The sequence below is a fragment of the Phodopus roborovskii genome, unplaced genomic scaffold, assembly GCF_943737965.1.
Source record: "Phodopus roborovskii unplaced genomic scaffold, PHOROB, whole genome shotgun sequence".
NCBI lineage: Eukaryota > Metazoa > Chordata > Mammalia > Rodentia > Cricetidae > Phodopus > Phodopus roborovskii.
Genome location: NW_026126546.1, coordinates 4688724 through 4708249, shown reverse-complemented (window position 1 = coordinate 4708249; position 19526 = coordinate 4688724). Strand labels below are relative to the sequence as shown.

The 19526-nt window shown below is 48.9% G+C and overlaps 1 protein-coding gene across 1 annotated transcript in view; it reads left to right on the top strand.

Annotated features, from left to right (window-relative positions):
• Positions 1 to 898: 898 nt before the first annotated feature.
• Positions 899 to 19526, top strand: part of Otop1 (otopetrin 1) — a 28303-nt gene continuing 9675 nt past the window's right edge. Inside the window, exons 1-2 of the mRNA XM_051200365.1 lie at positions 899 to 1527; positions 12909 to 13045. Of these exons, the coding sequence (XP_051056322.1) occupies positions 1131 to 1527; positions 12909 to 13045 (534 nt within the window). The 5' untranslated portion in view covers positions 899 to 1130. The remainder of the gene's footprint in view (positions 1528 to 12908; positions 13046 to 19526) is intronic.

The following is a 19526-nucleotide window of genomic DNA, read 5'->3' as shown; positions in this document are numbered from 1 at the left end:
ATCTCAGTTACATACAGTGCCTGTGCGCAGATTTCTGTGCAAACAAACAAGTGGGGTTCTTTCTTAAAATATGAAGAAATTGAAATCAGCTACACTAGGGCGTTACAAACAAGGCAGAGCAGGCATCTCGTCCAGTGCTCTGCCCTGTGCTGCTCTATCCCGGCCCAAAGCCCCGACTTCTCCCCGTTGCTCTCCTCCTACCACCCTGCTGGGACTCCACTCTCCTCCAGGTCAGGGTCAACCTTAGGACACTCTTTCGCAGACACCAGCTGCACTTCCTCTTGGCACCAGAGTGGAGCGCCTCTGGGACAGACGCTGTGAAAGGCTTTGGAACTGAAGCAACTACTGGACTCCACAGGACCACTGGCACCCTTTTCCGGGCACAGTTTCCCCTGGAAGCAAGTAGCTTGGGGCCTGGGGTGGGGGCAGGGAAGGATGGCGCCCCCTTGGATACTGGTTCCAGTTTCAGCCAGCGTTGAGGCTCTCGGTCAGGTCACCAAGACACCTAAAAGTGACAAACGCAGAGACCCCCCCCCCCAAAGACACTATTCCCTGCTTCCCACCCTGAGTCAGACACACTGGTAGATCCAGGGCAGAGAGACAAAAAGCACTCATTAGACAGAGGCAAGGACCAGGACACACAGATGAGAAGGACCCTTGTATGCTCTGGCCTTGTGGGCCCACCTAGAATTCTGGATGTCAGGGACACAACTCTCGGCGCAGCCACGCCCTCAGCAACTCCCTGATCTGGCTCCCGCCACTCCAAATGTCCCTTGGCATCCCACCCCTCCCCGTCAGCCCCGGAGCCTGCGGGCGGCACCTGTTGCGGTCCCGCGTTTCCGGGGCGCCGAGGTGGGGTAGGCGGGCTGAGCGCGCACAGGTAGGGCAGAGGAGCAGCGGGGCTCGAGGCGCAGCGGCAGGGGCAACGGGCTGCAGGGACTAGAGTCGACAACAGAAGCTCCGAGAGGAAGGCCGGCTACTGGGACCTGCCGAAGGGCCGGGAGCACTGGGGGAGGGCAGGATCGGAGGGCACGGACGAGCCAGGCTAGTGCCCAGAGGGCGTGGGGAAAGGACACGAGTCAGGAGCAACGCGCAGGGCTGGAGCAGCCGCCTGGGGACCAGACAGGAAGATGCCCGGGGGCCTGGGCGCGCCCTCCTCTCCCGCAGCTCCCCCAGGCTCCTTTCCTGCCGCGCCGTCGGGGATCGCTGCATGCCCGCCGTCCCCGCACCTCCTGGCCGGGGAGTCTCCACGGGCCTCCGGTCCCCGGCGCGGTGCCAGCGTCCCGCAGAAGCTAGCGGAGACTCTGAGCAGCCAGTACGGGCTGAACGTATTCGTGGCGGGGCTGCTGTTCCTGCTGGCCTGGGCGGTGCATGCGGCGGGTGTGGGCAAGAGCGACTTGCTGTGCGTGCTGACCGCACTCATGCTGCTGCAGCTGCTCTGGATGCTGTGGTACGTGGGCCGCAGCTATGTGCAGCGCCGCCTCATCCGCCCCAAGGACACGCACGCGGGTGCGCGCTGGCTCCGTGGTGAGTGCAGCCGGGCAGCCCTCCACCCTCTCCTAGAGATCAAACTTCAGCTCCTTGCCTCATCTCTCCTGCTCTCCCCTTGGGTTTCCCTTCTCTACTTTTCTGCTCTCTCTCTCTCTCTCTCTCTCTCTCTCTCTCTCTCTCTCTCTCTCTCTCTCTCTCTCTGTCTCTGTCTCTGCTTAAAGTGTGGAGACTACCCTCCCCCTCTTCTCTTGGCACTCAAGGCTCCTAAGAGCTGGCCTCTTTTCTTTGGAGCCCTCATCCTGGGCTCCAGGCTGTGGAAGAGTCTTAGTTCCAGTCCGTATTGAAAGGTCTTTGCATGCTGTCTTTCTTCTCTTGAATGTCATTCTATCCTCACGGCGGTCCTGCTTTCCCTGCCTGGGCTCAGGCCTTCCTGAGCCTACTGAGTATCCTACCATCCCATTCCATTGGGTGTTTCTGCCCACACCTCCACCATTGCTGTGGCCTGGACACTTCTTTCTCATCCAGGCAGCTGCCTCTTCGCTGCGCTGAGGGGAGCCTGTGCTCCTTGGTCCTAGCTTGGAGGCCTGGCTTGGAGAAGGTACTGAGAGGATGAGGGGAGTCCTGAGGGCATGGTCCCAAGGGACACCCTGGCCTAGTCAAAGGGGGCCAGGGCCATGCAGGGCAAAGGGAGAGGGCTGGGATCCAGGGCAAAGGGAGGAGACCAGATCCAGGGCAAAGGTGGCCTCCTGCCTGCCGCTTTCTCATCTTAGACTGTAATTTCCCTTAGAGCCGCTTCCCAGTTTTTGCACACTTGACCTCTGCCAAATACCTTGGTTCCCTCTGACCCCAGCCCCAGGCTGAGCCTCTGGAGAGGGGAATCTCGGGCTGGGTGGGACCAGATGATGCTGTGTGTGTGTGTGTGTGTGTGTGTGTGCGCGCGCGCGCGTGTGGTCACTTCAAAGGTGTGACCCCAAGTCCCTTTCACCGAGGCCATGGGGTTCACCCTCTTGCCTTGAACAGAGACTTTCAGGGATCAGTTTATCTCGCCTCCAGTAAAAGTGTACACTACTACAAACTGCCTAAGTTCTTGAAGATGGAGACTGTAGGGAGTTAACAGGTTGGTGAATTGTGAAGGGGGGCGGGTAGTGTCACACAAACAGACAAGACCTGTGCTCTTGCCCCAGGATGTTGACATTTCCCCTCTTCTTTCCAGAAGCATCCTTTTCCCTCACCTCCTCTCTCCTCCATTCTTTTTTCCTTTGGCTCTTCTCCGACCTCTCCCCTTTCCTCACTTCCTGTCCCTCCCTTCACCATCTTTTTTCTCCTTTCTCTTCCCTTCACTCTCTCCATCCTCCCCTCCTTTCCTCTCTGACTGGCCCTCCTATTTCCTAAGGCTGGGAAGCCAGAGGGAGATGCAGGCCAAGGTTCCCTTGTGGACAAGCTCCGTGTCCTTCAGACACCATGTAGAGGCGAAGTAGATTGGGCTTATAGAGAACAGTGCCCTCGCGGCAAGCTGTGCAGACCCTCAGGAAATGGTGCCAGGAGGAGGGGAGTGGGGACAGGAAAGGAGGAGGAGAAAAGGGGGAGCTAAATTGGGCAACAGAGGGCTCATGGTGTCTGTATGCTCAGAGTCAGGGGAAGCCAGGACTGCAGGGAATGCTGAATGGCTGGCCCAGGGGACCATAAAGGCCAGTGTGGGGTCCTGTGGGGGAGTCTGGAACCACAGAGAAGGGGGGAATCAGCATGGGTTCTGTGGGATTCCAGGTAACACCCAGGAGAGCAGCACACGACAGGATGTGTGGACCCTTCGGAAGTGGTCCCGCAGTGATGTAGCCATTCCAATGTTACACATGTGCTGAGCAAAGGCTGTTGGCCCTGGAAGACAGGGCTGGTACTACCCACTTCCATCTCCTTCAGCTTTCAAAGCCCTAGCTCTCACATGGTAAGAATCACAGCTACCTCCCGGGGAGGAAGATGTTGAGAGAAAGCAGTTTGCCATGACCTGGCCATCCCTGTGAACAGTTGGCTTCACCGGGAAGCAAAAAGACAGTTACCATACCAAGGTGCCAAGAGGAAGCACCCTGGCCTCTGTAGGGACTGAGGTTTCCTTTGGACTCTTAGCTGGAAAGACGGGTTTGTGGCAGAATCTCAGCCCTGTCTCTACAGGGGTGGTGATTGTGGAGGGTGGGGGGCAAGGAGGAGGTTGGTGTGTTCTGAGGCTGATGCTTTGGGATGGAGCTTCCTCAAGCCCCACCCCTGGAACTCCAGGCACTGAGAGTTTTTTTTTTTTTTTTTTTTTTTTTTTTTTTTTTGGAAGTTGTGGGGTTTGGTTTGGTCTGCAAGTTACTTCTTTGAGCAGGAAATATTCCATTTCCTTCCTGTGAGGGAGGAAATACTTTCTTAGCCAAAAAAAAAAAAAAAAAAAAAAAAAATACTGACCCACTTAAATAACTGGTAGTAATGTTTGCTGACTGAGGGAGGAGGTCCTCTAGAAGGGATGACTGTAGCGGAGGAGCCTGTGACTGTCTCCCGAGCAGCCAGCAAACTTCTTATCAATTATCACCTCTTCCCGCTTTCCTTCATTGTTAGCCTGCTCCAAATGTGATGACGTGGTGCATCCCTCCCTCCTTGCTTTTTGCCTGTCCCAAGACCAGAGATGCCTTGAACACAATTCAGGAGGCAGTGATGGTGACCATTGCACTTAATGAGTGTGTTTAGAATGCCAGGCTCATTACAGCCAGTCACAGCTGTTTTGTGAATTTATTCTGCAATTCAAATTTTCACAGTGTTTGCTTTTTAAGGAGGCACTTCCAGTCTTGCGTTTTTCCAGACCTCTGTCGAATATGCTATCGCAGGCCATCCCTGGGAATGGGCTGCATGGGGGGGCTGAGATCAGTGTTCCCAGAGGAAAGGGGACAGATGTGAGCTGACTGTGAAAGGCTGGTCCAGGGGTGGTCACAGGACAAACTGCAGAGCTGAAGGCAGAAAACACAACGGTTCCTGCTTGGAAGGAGGCTGTCCATGGTGACACAATGGTGTGTGTGTGGGGGGGGGGGCATCATCAGGCCATGAACAGAGGGGAAGAGGAGGAAAGGGGTGGAGGGAAAGAGCCAAAGACGGGGAGGGAGGAGGAGGGAAGAGGCAGTTGGGCTGTAGGACAGGCTGTCCTTGCTGTCTGTCCAGGCTGGCATCTGCTCATCTGCTGATTTCAGGGCAGGTACAGCAAGCTTGAGGCCATATCCCAAACTCCACTTGGCATCCCAGGATGGAGGTTCATCTTAATCCTCAGCCCTGCATCCCTGAGGCAGAACTCCCCAAGATACCCTTGTTTGCTTGAGCTTCGGCCCCTGTCATCGGCACGGCGAGCCCGTGTGTTACTGCCTGAGGTGGCCCCTCGGCTCTCCCATTTGAAGCAAAGCTGCTGATTTTTTTTTTTTTTTTGAGTTTATAACACAATTATCCCAAATCCCCTTTTCCTTTCCTCCCTCCAAACTCTCCCATTACTCCTCCTTGCTCTCTCTCAAATTCTGTGCCTCTAGTTCATTAACTGTGGACAAGTACCGCCAGTTCCACAACTGGCCAGCTCTTATCACTTCGACTCCGGCAAAGCAGCCTAAGGCAGAAAGAGTTTATTTGGCTCAGAACCTCACAGTCAGAGATTACAGTCCCCCATGACAGGGAAGCCACAACACCATGGGCTTGAAAGAAGTGGTCACTTCACGTCCACATTCAAAAGCAGACAATAGATTCATACATGCTCGCTGGTGCTGAGCTCTCTCTCTCTCTCTCTCTCTCTCTCTCTCTCTCTCTCCTTCATTCAGCCGATGGTCCAGCATACGAAATGGTACTGTCCCCATTAAGACAGAGTCTTCCAAATCCAGTTAACTTAAGTCCCCCACAGGCATGCCCACCGATTATCTAGACAATTCTGCATCGAGGCTTTCTTCTCAGGACATTCTGGAGTGTGTCAGATGGACAGGCCATCACACACCTCAGAGAGAGAGAGAGATGGATGCATGTATAGATGAACGGGTATATATGTATGTATGGGTGAGTGGATGGGCTGATGAATGGGGGAATGTATGAGCGGGTGTGTGGATGAGTGTCTTAATCAGTGTTCTCTTGCTGTGAAGAGACATCATGGCCACAGCAACTCTTATAAAGGAAAACATTTCAGAAGTTCAGTCCATTATTGTTGTGGCAGGGAAGCATGGTGGCACACAGGCAGACACGGTGCTGGAGAAGTAGCTGAGAATTCTCCATCTGGACTGGCAGGCAGCAGGAAGAGAGAAAGACGCTGAGGCTGGTTTGAACATTTGAAACCCCAAAGCTCACACTTACTCCAACAAGGCCACACGTCCTGATAGTGCACTCCCTGGTGGCCAAATATTCAGACAAATGAGCCATGCCTACTCAAACCACCATAGTGAATAGATGGATGGATGGGTGGATGATGCCAGAAGCTCCAGGAAAGAGGATGAGAGCTCTGGGAGGCTGACTGCACTTGTAATGTAAGGAAGGACTTCCTAACTGAAGCAATATAGCCACTGCTTTGGGTGACATACTGTGAGGCATGGTGAGCATCCCAGCATGCATGTCCAGCTGGAGGCCAGGTGCTGGCTGGTCACGATGCACTGGGGAGTGTCCTTCCAGGGGACAGAGATGCGGATTAACTGTGGGACTGTCCATCTGAAAGTATTCCAGACTCCAAGCAGCAGAAATGTGCTGGGTATCTTGGGCAGTTCCTGTCAAGTAATATAGCTAGGTGATTTTTTATGTTGCAGTCAGAGGATCACTTGCGGAAGTTGGTTTTCTCTTTCTAACCATACGGGCTTTGGGGACTGAACTCGGGTTGTCAGGCTTGGTGGCAGGTGCCTTTACCTGCTGGGCCATTTAGTCCCCACCGGAATGCTTTTCAACTTGATTTCAACTCACTGAGTCTTCTCAGTACCCCAAGGCATTGTGGGAGGCAATGTTACCATTATCTCCATATTACAGATCAGGAAACCGAGACCCAGAAGTTACATAAATGCTCAAGATTTTAACCAATAAAAACAGGACTTGAAGCCAGGCAGCCTCTTTGCCATGTACCATTTTACTGTCTCTTAGGGCATGATTGACACCTTTCAGTGTTCTATAGGTGGCAAAATTGTATGCTCTACTTTCAGATGAGGCAAAGTCTTACACAGAGGAAATTGTGTGATTTGATTTTTCCGTGATTTCAAATATCTTGTCTATTAGACTGGTCTAGTTCTGAAAATTTATGCTCTAGTTTTAATTGGTAGCAGTTACATATAAAAGCAGATTATTATGATTGTTGTTGTTTGAGACAGGGTCTCACAGTGCAGCCTTAGCTGGCCTGGAACTCACTATGTAGACAAGACTGCCCCCCCCCCCCACTCACAGAGATCCACCTGCTTCTGCCTCCCGAATGCTAGGAGTAAAGGCATTGCCACCACGCCTGACCAAAAGTTCTAGTATTGAGCCTTCATGCACGGTTACATTTTCCTCACGCTTTGTGCCGTATTGTTTGTAATGTGAAGGATGCTTTGTTCTGAATCCCGTATAGTCTGAGAGTAACATTCCCTTCCCACTTTCTGTTCGTGTCCCTGCTTCCCCTCGCCCACCCCTAACCTTCTATCACTAACCACTCAGTCATATAGAAAGCATGCTCCCTCAGTTCATTTTTAATTCAGTCTTTCTGACCTTGCATCCTAATGAATGAGACAATTTGCCTCATTCCGGGCTCCTGTATGGTTTGCATATTCGACTCTTTCATTTATGACTGTCATATTCGACTCTTGCTTCTATTTCATTTATGATTGTAATGATATATTTTCATCATCCCCCCCCATGCTTGCCCTTTTAAATTGTTCTATTTTGAATCTGTTCTTTGATAATCACACACATGTGTGCAATGTATTTTGGATCACATCACTGTCCACTCCCCTCTTCATGCTTGCCTCTTTTTTGGTTTTGTTTTGGTTTTGTTCACTTGGAATTTCCTTCTTTTTCTGCCCCACAAGTCTTTCTCATTTCTGCTTATAAGGCACATAACTCTCTTTATATTTGCAGAAAAAAAATACTAAATGCCTGCTCCAGCAAGTCAGCCTGCTTCCTGCTCTACTACCAAAGCCTTTCTTTCCTTCCCCGTCTGGTCCTTCTCCAATCTACAGGTTTTGCAGAGACTGTCTTCACAGAGCAAGCTGCCCACACCCCTGGCAGTTTATCTCTAGGCATTTGAACTCAGCTTCGCATCTTCTTTTCTCGACTAGTAAACTATCCCTCTCCTTGACCTCTGTCTGTTTAGCAGTCCATGTGTGATCTGTCCATCCCTCCTCCTCACCCGGCACACTTCCAAGCTTTTGCAAAGTGTATTGGTCACCTTCGTTTCCCCTCCTCTTTCTCCCACTTTGAACTCTCTCCAGCTATGCCAGACAGCTGCCCAGATGCTACAGCCCCTTGCTCTCTCTTCTGTGTTCAACCAGCTCCCCCTCAGGGACTCCTTTCCTGACCAACCCCTGCTCCCCTGCTAGCAGCTCACTTCCTGTCCCCCATCACTTCCTCCCACTCTTCATCCATTTTGGTTTTCTGTCTTTTTTAAAGGTTTATTTATTACGTATTCCGTGCTCTGTCTGCATGTACCCCTGTGGGTCAGAAGAGGGCACCAGATCTCATTACCGGTGGTTGTGAGCCACCATGTGGTTGCTGGGAATTGAACTCAGGACCTCTGGAAGAGCAGCCAGTGCTCTGAACCTCTGAGCCATCTCTCCAGCCCCCTTGGTTTTCTGTCTTTCCCACTAAGGTGCAGTAGCTCCCCAAGAAGCTCTCCCTTCCTTTTCTACTGGTGTACTTCTTTTAAAATTAATTCTTATTTAAATTGAAACAATCTTATTTTACATACCAATCCCAGTTCCCTCTCCCTCCTGTCCTCCCATCCCCCCACCAACCCCCACCCCATCCCCCCATACACTTCTCAGAGAGGGTGAGGCCTCCCATGGGGGATCATCGAAGTCTGTCACATCATTGGAGGAGGACCTAGGCCCTCCCCCATGTATCTAGGCTGAGAGAGTACCCCTCCATAGGGAATGGGCCCCCAAAGCCTATTCGTGCACTAGGGATAAATATTGGTTCTGCTTCCAGAAGACCCATAGATTTCCCAAGCCCTCCAACTGATAACCACATCTGGGGGCCTGGTTCAGTCTTATGCTGGTTCCCCAGCTGACTTTCATACTCTCAGTGCCCAGGGCAGTGACTGACTCACGGTTGGTGCACAAAAATATTATTGCAGAATGAGTTATATGTTGTCTCTCTTCAACAGCTTTCTCTCTTCCGGCCCACCAGACAGGCGACGCCTCAGCTGGAAGCTGGGTCTGTGGCCCCTTTTTAAGAGACCTGTTTCCTGATCTCCCAAGCTGCACAAGGAAAGTCTAGTACCAACCCACCCTCTCGCCTTTGAAATCCTAATTTGTACAATGCTGTCCTTGTGTGTTTTTGCTTCTTCATCCCACCCTTTCTTTATCCTTGAGTAGGTGCCTCGGTCCATTTTGTGTTGCTGTAACAAAATACCCGAGGCTGGGTGCTTTCTAATGTAAGCGGGTTTATTTGACTCATGATTCTGATGTTTGGAGTATTTAAGCAGCCTGGGGCTGGCATCCTATCAAAGGTCCCCTGACTGTGTCACAGAAGCACAGAGGAGCAGAAAGTGGGCCAGTGGCATATGGGGAGGGCTAAGCATGTGGATGGCCTCCCTCCAGCAGCCTGCTTTCACGAGAGAACCAGATCAATATTTCCTAAAGACCATTTCCAGTGATCTAAACACATTTCATTAAGCTCCACCTTTTAAAAGTTTTATTAGCTCTTTGAGAATTTCATACAATGTAGTTTGTTCATAGTCTCAGATCAACTCCCCATCTTTCCACCCAGCTTTGTATGTGTCCCCCCACCCCACCCCCGTCATCAAGGACAATTTGTGCTACCCAAATATTCTTGGGTGAGTGACTTTGGGTTGAAGGATGTTCATCAGAGACTACACTTTTAGAGAAAACCGAGCCTCCCTCTTCCAATAGTTCCTTAGCTCTGGGGTGGAACCTTGTGCGGAGTCCCGCTTCTATAAAAAAAAACATTTACTTACTTTGTTTTTGAGTGGGGACCTGTTGTATCCCAGGCTGACCTTGAACTTGCTGTGTGGTCAAGGATGACCTTGGATTTCTGATTCTCCTATCTGTACCTCTAGGGTGCTACGATTACAGGCACACATCACCACACCCAGCTTATGTGGCATGGGGACCGAACCCAGGGTTTGCTGCACAGCAGGCGGGCACTACCAACAGAGCCGCATCCCCAGCCTGATGGAGTAATACCCTCTCCCCCTTCTCTATTCTACTCTGAAGGCTGAGCTACCAGCACACCAACTCCACCCATCATTACACTGAAGGCTGAGCTACCAGCACACCAACTCCACCCATCATTACACTGAAGGCTGAGCTACCAGCACACCAACTCCACCCATCATTACACTGAAGGCTGAGCTACCAGCACACCAACTCCACCCATCATTACACTGAAGGCTGAGCTACTAGCACACCAACCTTGGTACATACAAACCAAGCACAGACAGGAAGAGTCCTCAGACTGTATCAGGAGATGAGTGAGTGGATACATGGAAGGAAGGGAGGATTTTGGAATGTGAGGGCCAGGGATGGTTTCATGGCCCATGGCTGCACAAATGCACTGTCAATCACAGAGATACTCTGGACCATTTTGGGGTCCCAGAACAGCCTCATCTACCCCACTAGGGAACTTGCTAGTGATACCGTGGCCCCATCTCAGACCTCCTGAGTCAGAGACCAGCATGGAGCACAGCAGTATGAGCCTCATCAGGGCTCTTTCTAGGGCATTCTGATGCATGCTCAGGTTTGTACACCACTACAGTAGTGGGGAAATGGAGGCTAGGGTTAGGGAGATGACATGAAGGAACACACGCATACCTGCCTGGCACCCAGGACCACATAGCTCAGGGCTCTGCTCTTGCCACCCAACTAGGCTGCCTCACTTTGTCTTGTTACCAGAAGGAACGTTGTGTTCATCAGCCACCTTGAAAGCACTGGGATTGAATCTCCACTCTCGCAGGGGTTCTGGTTTCACTGGGGGCTTGCCAGGACTAAGGAAACACAGCTTCTCGTCATTTCTACAGGGCCCTGGGCTGCAGGAGTGAGCTGGGCTGTTGCATTGTATTTCACCAGAGGTGGCTCTGGCAGCCGTGTAATGCGATCGCCCCTGCCTGGCTCTCACCTTGGTTCTCCAATGCCCAGCACATGTGATTCAGTTTCCTCTGTGCGTGGGAGAGGACATGCGAGTCATGCCACCAATGCCAGGAGGGGCCAGGAGCTTGGACACTACCCGAGAAGTCCAGCGTAGCTGCTTTTCTTGCTCAGATTTGAATTTGTCCAGCACCCTCCAAACGTTTTTTGTAATTCCTGGACAGACTTCTTTATAGGCATGTTTTCTTTTTTTTTTCCAGCCCAAATCATTAATAGTATAAAAAACTGCTTAACTCTTCACCTTACCTGGTGCCTTTTCTGATTGCTAGTAGAGACGGCCTTCTTATTGAGTTTTAAGAAGTGAACTTTCTAGTTTACTTTTATGTGTGTGTGCCATACCTGTGCGTAGGAGTTAGTGCCTCTCTGGAGGCACATATATGATCAGAGCATGCCTTTAGTGTCGCTCCCTTGCTTGAGATGATAGGGCCTTTCACTAGCCTATTACTTTACCAAATAGGTGAGGCTATCCGGCCAGCAAGCTCCGGGAATCTTGCTATCTGAATCTGCCATCTTTCTCTCTATGGGATTACAGGTACACGTGGCCGTGCCCAGATTTTATGTGGGTACTAGAGATCTGAAGTTAGGTCCTCATGTTTGCCAGGAAAATGTTTCAAAATGGAGTTGTTGCTTGTTTGTTGATAGCGCCTATCTGAGGGGCTGGAGAGAGGAGACTCAGGGTTTAGGAATACTTGCTATTCTTGCAGAGGACCAGGATTTAGTTCCCAGGACACCCCAACCATCTGTATCTCCAGTTTCAAGGGATCCGATGCCCTCTTCCGGCCACTATAGGCACTGCAAACATATAGAGCACAATCACACACCTAGGAACACACATATACACATAAAATTATTAAATAAATTTTAACAAAAATGGACCAGTATTAGTAGGGATGACTTGCTGTCTTTGGTGCTTTGAAAGAAACTACCCCCCCAAGGGAGCACTATTAGGAGGTGTGGTCTTGTTGGAGGAAGTGTGTCACTGCGGAGGCGGGCTTTGAGGTCTCATATATATATGATCAAGACACTGACCAATGTCTCAGAATACTTTCTGTTGTCTGCAAGCCAAGATGTCAGACTCTCAACTCCTTCTCCAACACTAGGTCTGCCTGCACACCCCATGTTGCATCATGATGGTAACAGACTAAACCTTTGAAACTGTAAGCCGCCCCAACTAAATGTTTTCCCTTTATAAGAGTTATTATGGTCATGGTGTCTCTTCACAGCAATAGAAACCTTAACTAATGAAGTCTCTTGGTCTTGGCTTGCATCTTCTTAATGTTTAGTGGTTTGGGGAATATTTTCCTGTATTGTTTTTATATCATCCTTGGAGAAATGTCGGTTCAAGTTCCTCTGGCTAGTTTCATTCTACAGATGTCTTTGTATGCTGTAGATATTGACGGCTCTGTATAGAGGAATCTTAGTTAGGGTTTTATTGCTGTGAAGAGACACCATGACCATGGCAACACCTATAAATGAAAACGTTTCATTGGGGGGGGGGGCTTCCAGTTTAGAGGTTCAGTCCATTGTCATCATAGCAGGAGAGCATGGTGCTGGAGAGGTAGTTGAGAAATCTACATCTGGATTGGCTGGAAGCAGGAAGAGAGATTGCCACTGGCCCGGCTTGGGCCTCTGAAATCCCAAAGCTCTCCCCCAGGGACACACTTCCTCCAACAAGGCCACAACTCCCAGGAGGGCCAAGACCTATGAGCTTATAGGAGCCATTTTTTATTCAAACTACCATACAAAAAAAAAATTAAAAATTCCCTCCCATTTTTTGGCACTTTTTTTCTTTGTTGAGAGTGTGGTTCACACACCTTTTCATTTGGATACAGTTCATTACCTGATCCAACCTCATGGAACTTTCTCTCATGTGCTTTTCCTACCATTCTTGCCTCTTTTAGCTTTGATATTTAAGTCTTTGGCTAATTCTGAGTTAATATTTGCATGCAGGATAATGGAAGGTCCAACTTCATCCTTTTGCCTGTGGGTTTCCCACTGTGTGGTCTTGGCACCTTTCACCGGCATACTCTAGAGGTGACAAGCTTTGATTGGGATGACACTGTGCATGCTAACACGTGTGTTTCTCCTGCTTAGGAAGCATCACACTGTTCGCATTCATCACCATCATCCTGGGATGCTTGAAAGTTGCATACTTCATTGGATTTTCAGAGTGCTTGTCAGCCACGGAGGGAGTTTTCCCAGTCACCCACGCCGTGCACACCCTGTCACAGGTGAGCTGCTGGTGCTTGTTCACGCTGCCTCTGCTCCGGTGTCCTGAGGTGCGCAAGCCCCCACCACATCAACACATCTAGCTGCTAGGACCAAATTTAGAATGTTTCTGTGGCTCCCACCAGGCATCATGAGCTGGTCCAGGCACTTCTCTGGAACACTGGGACTCTTGTTTCCCCTCTTGTGGGCTGGAGCCTTTTAGAACAGTATGAGGTTCTTGTTTTCAGCTTGGATTTGGATGATGAACTTGGCTTGTTTTGTTTTGTTTTAAAGTAAGGATTTGATAGATGCCATTTAAATACATAGCTCACAGGCAGAAATGCTTAGACTCTAGTGCCTTAGCCGGGTTCTGGTGGCTGAGAATTACTCTGATAAGGAAAGTCATGGCCAGCATCTTTACAGCACTCGAGGATACACAAAGTGTTTTCTTGTGTTGAGTTCTTGTTCCCCAGCTCGTGGCACTATTTTTTGGAGGCCATAGAATCGTAGGAAGGTAGGTCTTGCCTGGTAGAAGTAGCCACTGGGCTGGAATATTGATGGCTACAAGCACAGCCACTGGTTCTGGCCTTGTTCTGGTCCCTTTCTCTGCTGCATGTTCTGACATGATGTGACAGTCATCTGTCACACACTCATACCACCACAAACACCACGCAGGACTATAACTGTATGAAACTATGAGTCCACATAAGCCTTCCTCCTTTAAGCTGTTTCTGTCAGGAAGTTTGGTCCAGTGTTCAGCAACAAATTCGTGTTCGTTGACAAATAAATGGATGGAGAAAGATGCTCTGTATCCACGATGGAATACTATCCAACCATAGCAATAGTGAAATCCCACCACAGGCGGCAGCACAATGGAACTGGAGGATGTCACATTAAATGAAATCAGTCCAATACGAAGGCAGATCTCATGTTGCCTCGACTGACCAGGATGCCCTTGAACTCCCGATCTCTCTGCTTCAACCTCTGAAGTTCTCTGTGTTAATGCTTTCGTTTATGTAGCACTAGAGGTTGAAAGCCTCTTGCTTGCTAGGCTGGCGCTCTATCAACTGAGGTACATCCTAGCAAGCCAGGCATAGAGAGACAAACACTGTGCTCTCGCATGGACAGGAAAAAGACGTGCAGAAAAGAATAGAGACTACTGGAGCCTGGGAAGGCTGTAGGTGTGTAAGGGCTGGTGAGAGGCTGGCTAGTAGGTACGGAGGGTGGCTGGAGAGGGGCAAGAACTTCTAACGCTCTGCAGCACAGTGAAGGGAGAGGGCAACAATGGGTGGCAGACATGGAATGAATATTTCCAAATAGCTAGTAGAGTCTGGTGAATATTCTCAACATAAAGAAACGAGCAAAGAGGCTCAGCAGTTAAAGGGACTTGTGTGCAAGCCCGGAGGCCTGAGTCCAAGCCCTGGGACTTGGGCAAAGGTGGAAGGAGCCAATTCCACAGTTTTCCCTTGACCTTCACAAGTGCCACCCACGTGCGCATGCACACACACATGCACATGCATGCACACACACATGCACACACACCACACGGACAGGATGACTCTATGTGCTCATTGCACACTGCACATGTAGGAAGGGCATAGCTATGTACAATTACTATGCTAGTCAGTAGCAAACATATTTTAATGTAAGAACGGATGCTGGATCATCAATCTTTTCTCCACTCTGTTATTTAATATATTCAACACGTATAGCATGATGTTTTCACATATGTACACATGGAGATGATTATAGTCAAGAAAATTGCTATATCTGGTGCCTCAGTTTCCCTTCTTGGTCTTATTAGTCTTATAAGCCAGTTCTGGCAAGCCCCCAGCAGACATCACAATATCCCAGCTGTAACCCTTATCTTGGCCATCAGCTCTCGACAGCCACCCTGCATGCTTGCCAGTTTGGGCCCTTTGCCTGCATCGTCCCACTCCGTCCCCACTCAGTCTCTGTTCTACTGTGTATTCAAGTCCTCATTTTTGAGATTCCATATTTGGTGGGCTCATGCACTGCCTGTCTTCCTGTTCCTGGCATATTTACTCGGCATAATGTCCTCCAGGTTTGTCCACATTACCATAGATGATAGAATTAAGTCTGGTTTTCTGAGGCACTGACTGGAGCTCGGAGAAGACTAGAGACTTGCTTACATTGTGTACGGCAAGAAGCAACGCTATTTCCTCCTCCTGAGTCACCCTGGAAGACCATGGTTCACCGAAACATACTGTTCCGATACGCTGGACTTCCAGCTTGGCCATACCCTTCAGAAACAGGGTTGGACCCCGGGGAGGGAAACCATCTTCTACTCTGCTTCATATCCTTCTTAGGCTGGGCAGACAGCTCTGATGATTAGGAATGCTTCTAACGCTTCATCCATCCCAGGCAAGATCAGCTGAGCAGAGGTAGCAGAGGAGCTTGAGTAGCATGCTTCAGTGGTGCACTGGTGGGAAAGGCTGAGGGCTCACAAGGGGACAAAGGGAAGGGGCTGCCTGGCAGGCAAAGCTGTTCTGTCCATTTGATGAATTCCAATTCTCAGCATCTTGGAATGTGGCAATAGTGGATGACCGGGCCTTTCAGAGGTCACCACTGGGGGTGGTGCTGATCCAGTATAACCTGTGTCCTTACTAGACCACAGGCACACACAGAAGGACATCCACGTGAGGTGACACATTGAAAGGATATCATCCACGGGTAGGGAGAGAGGCCCCAGGAGAAACTGACTCTGCTTACGTCTTGAACTTGGACATTCAGCCCCCAGAACTGTAGATGTGTTTAGTTTAAGACACTTGACTCTGGGACATGGTGATGGTAGCTTGATCAGTTATGCCCCCCCCACAACAGATACCCTCAATCAAATGTAGTCTTATCCACAGTCGATACCCTCAGTCCAATGCATCCCATCTATAGTAGACATTCTCAATCAAATGCAGTCTTATCCACAGTAGATACCCTCAGTCCAGTGCATCCCATCTATAGTAGACATTCTCAATCAAATGCAGTCTTATCTACAGTCGATACCCTCAGTCCAGTGCATCCCATCTATAGTAGACATCCTCACTCATATGTAACCCTCATCTACAGTAGACATTCTCAATCAAATGCAGTCTTATCCACAGTCGATACCCTCAGTCCAGTGCATCCCATCTATAGTAGACATTCTCAATCAAATGCAGTCTCTTTAGTCTCATTAATAAAAAAAAACTTAAGAAAGTACTCAGGGGGGCTGGAGAGATGGCTTAAGCGGTTAAGAGCACTGGCTGCTCTTCCAGAGGTCCTGAGTTCAATTCCCAGCAACCACATGGTGGTTTACAACCATCTAGAGTGGGACATGATGCCCTCTTCTGGCATGCAGGTGTACATGCAGATAATAAATCTTAAAAGAAAAAAAAAGAAAGAGTACTCAGAAGGAAGCTTGTAGACGGCTTTGTTAGAGTTTTAAAGAAAATAGCAACAGCAACAACAAAACCAAAAACAAACAAACAAAAAACCAAACTAAACAAACAAAAAAAAAAAACAAAAAACAAAAATCAGAGCCTGCAAGCTGCAAGTCTTGGCAGCTGCCAGGAGAAGGGAGATGGAGAGCAACCATGCCTTTTGAGTTAGATATGGAGGTTAGCAAGTAGTCACATGGCAGACAAGCATAAGGTAGCAGGCTTCAGAGAAAGAGTGAAGGAGCACCCAAAAAATGACCAAAAGTAGGAAAATGGGGATTGAAAAAAGAAAAGTTGTTCTGAATTAAAAATGGGTAAACTTAACCTAGCCCGAGTGGTGCCGTTCTAGTGACCACACAGTGGGTGGGGATTCTGGGTAGGAAAAGCGCATTGTCTCCTTAAGGGAATAATTATTCCTCCCATATGTTTAGCATAGTGTAAAGCGAGTCCACATTCATGAGATGTGGTCCCTTGGCCAGGTGACTGACAGACACAGCTGAGTTCATGCCTATGTTTTGGGTAGGCCGGAATATTAGGTCTCCACCCAGGCTAGAGATTTTATTCCGTTGGCTAGGAGGAAATACTTTTCTTTAAAGAGTCTCAATAGAACCCTGGCCTTTCAATGCTCCTGTAATAATATCCTCAGTCAGATGCTGCCCTCCATTTGCTTCAGATAGGTTTAGTCAAATGCAGCCCTTCATCCACTGCAGAAATCCTGGGGCCTGGCCCTGTGATGACTAGTGCTCTGATCAGGGTGGAAGAGGACAGAACAGAGTATCTTGCCAGTGTGGGGTGAGGTACCATGTCTGCCAGGGCAAGACTGCATCTTGTCATATGGGGAGTGTGTGTGTGTGTGTGTGTGTGTGTGTGCAGTGTTTCTATAAGCATGGTTAAGCATGTGCACATTCTTTAGGAGCCACCTATTTTAGCCAGCATCTCTGCTGCTGTGCAAAAATACCAAAATCACCGCGGGGACAGGGTTTACTTGGCTCACAGCTTATATTCCACCATCAAAGGAGGGCAGGAACTCGAAGGAGGAGCCTGGAGGCAGAGACCATGGAGGGACATTTCTTACTGCCATGTTCTCTCTAGCTTGCTTACTTAAAATCTTATGTTTATTTGATGTGTATGAGTGTTTTGTCTGCACAATTGTCTGTGTCCCTGGAGGCCAGAAGAAGGTATCAGAACCTTTGGAACTAGAGACAGTTGTGAGCTGCCATACGGGTGTTGGGAATTAAATCTCGTTCCTCTGGAAGAGCAGCCAGTGCTCTTAACCACTGCACCCTTCCACACAGCTACCATTCTTTTTTATATATATATATATAATTTTTTATTTAATTTTATATAACAAAGTCCAATTAAATGAAAACAAACATTTATACACAATATTTGGGAATTTGGGCGTCATTCTTTCCAAACTACTTCCTGCTGATAAGGGGCGCTGTCTTGGGGGATTCGAAGAAGATTCAGATATCCTAGCTGTAGTCTGTAGGGCTGTTTTGTCCAGCTGTTTTGAATGTAGGATCAGCTTGTACTCTGTTTCAGGTGGTCTGGCGTGATCAAACCACATTAGTCTGGAAGGAATCCACATCTTTTCATTTTCTGTGGAAACAAAAATAGAAATCCTTTTCCCCAGTAACTTGTTCTTCAACTTAAATTTTGGAGTCAAAGCGTTTTTTTTTTTTTTTTTTTTTTTTAATTTATTATTTTACATGTCGATCCCAGTTCCCTCTCCCTCCCTCCCTACCTCCCTCCCCTCCAGCCCTCCCTCCCTCCTTCCCTCCCTTTTGCCCTCTCTACCCTCTCCCATGCACTCTAAACACCCTCCCCTCCCAACCCCCCACCACAATACCATATGTAGGGGAATGCCATCCAGTTGGGGTCATGTAGATCTGACAGGTCCTGTGAAGTAGGGACTAGGGCTTCTCTCCTATCTCTAGAATAAGGCAGTTATCCCTCCATGGGGGATATGTTTGCAAAGTCCTTTTGTGCACCAGGGATACATCCTGGCTCCACTGTCTGAGGTCTCTTAGACTGCTCAGACCTTCTGGCTGAGACCCATATTCAGGGGGGTCCGAGTCAGTCCCCTGCTGGCTTCCCAGCTATCAGTCTAGTGGCCCTTAGCTCCTCCTTGTTCAGGTAAGCTGTCTCTATGTACTTCTACCGCATGGTCTTGTCCTCTCCATCTGCTTCTGGGTTCTAGTTCGACTCAGTGTTTACGTATGGGTGTTTGCTCCTATTTTCAACAGGCATTAGTTGAGGGCTCCATGGAGAAGTTAGTTGTTGATCTCACTCTCCGGGAAGGGCATTTATGATAGCCTTTCCACGGAAGCTGAGATTGTTAGTTGGGAGCAGTCTTGTAGTTCCCTCGACCTTTCTTTGTGTTCAACTTTATCTTCAAACCAATATTGGCTCCCTCTTTTATGTTCTCTCTCTCTCTCTGTCTGTCTGTCTGTCTCTCTCTCTCTCTCTCTCTCTCCTATTTTCCATTCCTAACCAGGCTCAATCCTCCTGGTCGCACATGCCTTCCTCTCCTCCCCCTCATTTTCTCCTACTTCTCTCTCCATTCGCTGCCCCCCCACTTCCCCTGAGCTCTGGGGGACTTGTCCCTTCCCAGTTCTGTGAGGGACTTTATATGAATCTCTTAAAATACACCTTGTATCCTAGTTCCTCTGGTGATGTGAATTATAGGCTGGTGATCATTTGATCTAGTTCTAAAATCCATATATGAGTGAGTACATACTGTGTTTCTCTTTTTGTGACTGGGTTACCTCATTCAGGATGGTTTCTTCAAGTGCCATCCACTTGCCTGAGAATTTCAAGATACCATTATTTTTTTCTGCAGATTAGTATTCCATTGTGTAGATGTGCCACATCTTCATTAACCATTCTTCAATTGAGGGGCATCTAGGTTGCTTCCAGGTTCTTGCTATTACAAATAGTGCTGCTATGAACATAGTTGAACAGATGTCTTTGTTGCATTGATGTGAATCCTTTGGGTATATGCCTAAGAGGGGGATTGCCGGGTCCTGTGGTAAACTAATTCCCATTTTCCTGAGGAACTGCCATA